Raw genomic sequence first — 3,190 nt, forward strand, 5'->3', positions numbered from 1 at the left:
CAGCCTGGCCTACACATCTTCAAACAAAGAAAAACCGGAAAACGAAAACGAAATCAAATCCCTAAATCTGTTCTCAAAAGCGGTAATGACACTCTTTTTAAAAAAAAAAAAAAAAAATCCCTAATACCGCAATTTGTTTTGTTTTCCTCCTCTCTGGGCCTCACGTGACTGCTGTCCCAGGACCACAATCAGCTTCAGCCTCTGGGGAACAGCAGCGCGTTCCCGGGTCATCTGGAAAGTGAGGGACACCAGAGGTGGCGCTCTGCACGTCAAGCAAAGGCGAGCCTAGCTGGGTGGAGCCTGAGAGACTAGGAAGTTGACTGTTGTGTTCCCCCTCACAACTGAGAACCAGCGAAGTTCTTGAGAGTCCGTGGAGGATGCTGCTAACTCCAGAGAGCTCCCTAGGCCACCTTGTCCACCTCTGTCTGCCTTCTTAGTAGAGGTCTTGCAGCTGGAGAAGGCGGCGTTTGTGTGTTCGACAGATCCTGATTGGAAGGGGTTATGAAAGGATCTGGCTGGTCCTCTATTGGCCTGCCCCGGGATCACCTCTGCCTTTAAAGTCGCCAGGTCGCAAAGCCCGAGTTCTGTCTGCCTCCTTGCCTGGATAGGGCTCATAGTCTCTGGATCTAAACTCTTGCCTTCTCAGGCACGATCCATGGCTGCGTGGAGCCGCACGAGGCTGAGATGGACGCTCCTGGACCCGCGTGTGGTGGGCCGTGGCCTCTGCCCACAAGGGGCCAGAGCCAAGGCCACGATCCCTGCAGCCCTCCAGGCACAGGAGAGTACGGAGGGTTCAGGAACAGGTCAAGACCGGCCGCGCCTGCGGAGTCCGGCAGAGCTTCCAGGGACCGGAACGCTACACTTTTTATTCCAGCTATTTCTACAAGGCTATGTGCTGCACTTGCCCGACCTTCAGGTAACCATTGGACAGCGGCATCGCCACCTGGGGCTGGGCACTGGGACAGAAAAAGAAGCTGGCTATGGGAGAGAAGAGGGGTAAATAGTAAATAGAACTTAGCTGGCCACTGTCTGAGGCTTGAGCCATAAACTGGAAGGGTATGCAGGGTGCAGAGAGAATCCTTGAGCTAAAACGGGCGATGGGTGTCACCGATCAAGAGACCATCATCAATGTGGTGGGCACAAGTTGGGAGAGGAAGAGGTTGTGTTGGGAGAGAATGACTCATACTAATGTATAAAATGAAAGTGCCCAATGTTGGGGAACCCTGTTACTTCAGAGATGCCACTCCCCTCCTGCTTTGCGAGCTACTAACTTTGGAAGCTACTTTGCAATCTGTAGGACACATTTGTCCACAGAAGAAGAAAAAAACAATACAAAACAAAAAAGATTACTTCTCAGGGAGTGAAAGAAAACACATTAGGGATCAGGCAAAGGAATTTCTGATGTAATTGCACCTTGACCCTGCCAGACGGAGCGGAGGGTGAGGATCGGGGCAGAGAAAGAGAAATCCAGCAGTCAGGAGAGCTTGTCCGTGCTGCTGTCCTTGTCAGACTCAGGAGGTACTGAGAGATGATTTAAAAAAAAAAAAAAATCATTCCCTGGGACTGGAGAGAGGGCTCCATGGTTAGAAAGACATCTCTCTTTTCCAGAGGACCCGAGTCAGTCAGCACTCTTGTCAGTCAGTTTACAACCATCCGGGGGAATCTGATGTCTCTACCCTTCCAGGACCATGCACTCATTAGTGCACACATGCCAACACACATGTGCATAATTAAAAAGAATACAAATCATAAACAAGCAAGCAAGAAGGAAGCCTGGCATGGTGGCGCAACACATCCCAGAAATCAGGAGGGAGAGTCACTAGAATCTATATAAAGTCCAGGTTATCCAGGGCTACAGAGAGAGAACAGAAGGGAGGGGCAGGGACAGAGAGACAGGAAGACAGAGGGAAGATGAACTATTCCCTGCAGACCTGATAATCTCTAGGCCAAGAAACAAAGGTGCTAAAAGATCCTCTAGATCCTCTAGCTTGATTTCATTCTCTAGAAATCGAGAGGCCTGGGAAATGCCTGCCGCCTAGGGTCTAGAGACTGAAGCTTCCTCAGGGGGATTTGCTCAAGATGTAACTCTAGATGGCTTTGTAAGGAGAATGGGGAAGCAAAACCATGAATATATAGGGTTTTGTCTGTTTGCTAAGACACTATTTTCCTATATAGCCTAGGTTGGCTTTAACTCTTTCCTCCCGCCTCAGCCTCCCGAGTGCTGGGATTCTGTATATATAGACCATCATGGCCCAGAGGTAGATTTTTTTTTAATGATTTATTTTATTTGTGTGTGTGTGTGTGTGTGTGTGTGTGTGTGTGTGTTTGAGTGTTCCTGTCTGTTTGTATGAAGAGACCAGAGGAGGATCTGTGAGAACTGGAGTTATAGGTAGTTCATGGGTACCGGGAACCAGACTCAGGTCCCATGTAGAGCGTCAAGAAAACTTACTGCTGCTCCATCCACACAGTCTTGTGAATGGCCTTTTAAACGGTATACAGATGGCGGGCAGCAAGTTAGGACTCTAAACATCTTGATCGTATGAATCTGAGCTGCCTATGAGGAATACATTAATCCTCACTTCCTGTGCTGGGGGCTGCCGTGAGTTAGCAGAGTGTGGCACCTCCATAAAACAGGGCAACAGCATCACTGCAGAAGACCGTGTGTTTCCATAACTTGCTCTGTATCGTTAGCATTGGCTTGTCATTTTAACAGTCTTAAATGCTAAGGTGGAGAACTCCTATAGTTGAGTCTCCTTTGGTCGTGATCTGCTCCTGAGTCTTAGACTTTAACCGGAACACAGCGCTGAAGAGTGACTACGTTGTTAAAGAAAAGGTTTGTTTTGTTCACGATTTTGGAAATGAAAACTCCAAATGGGTGGCTCCATTTAGCTAGCTTCTGATTCAAGTCTTGTTACTATATGTATTGTGGCAAGTGGCATCATATGACACAAGCTTGCCTGTGACAAGCAAGACAGAGGTCATATGGTCAGAGCAGTAGTGAGACTATGGGAAGAGACTGTACATTGGCTGTCTGTTCTAGAACTCACTCTGTAGACCAGGCTGGCGTGACTGGCCTTGAACTCAGAGATCTACCTACTTCTGACTCCGGGCGTGCTGTATTAAAGGCATGTGCCAGCAAGCCCAGCAAGGCTTGGTTTTTGGTGTTGTTTTTTTTTTTTTTTTTTTTTTT

The 3,190-nt window shown here is 48.2% G+C and overlaps 1 protein-coding gene across 1 annotated transcript in view; it reads left to right on the forward strand.

Moving 5' to 3' along the window:
• Positions 1 to 312: 312 nt before the first annotated feature.
• LOC110322436 (sterol 26-hydroxylase, mitochondrial) overlaps positions 313 to 3,190 on the forward strand; it is a 28,068-nt gene continuing 25,190 nt past the window's right edge. The window contains exon 1 of the mRNA XM_021199105.2: positions 313 to 916. Coding sequence (XP_021054764.1) covers positions 656 to 916 — 261 coding nt within the window. The 5' untranslated portion in view covers positions 313 to 655. The remainder of the gene's footprint in view (positions 917 to 3,190) is intronic.

Source organism: Mus pahari, chromosome 5 (genome assembly GCF_900095145.1).
Source record: "Mus pahari chromosome 5, PAHARI_EIJ_v1.1, whole genome shotgun sequence".
Lineage (NCBI taxonomy): Eukaryota > Metazoa > Chordata > Mammalia > Rodentia > Muridae > Mus > Mus pahari.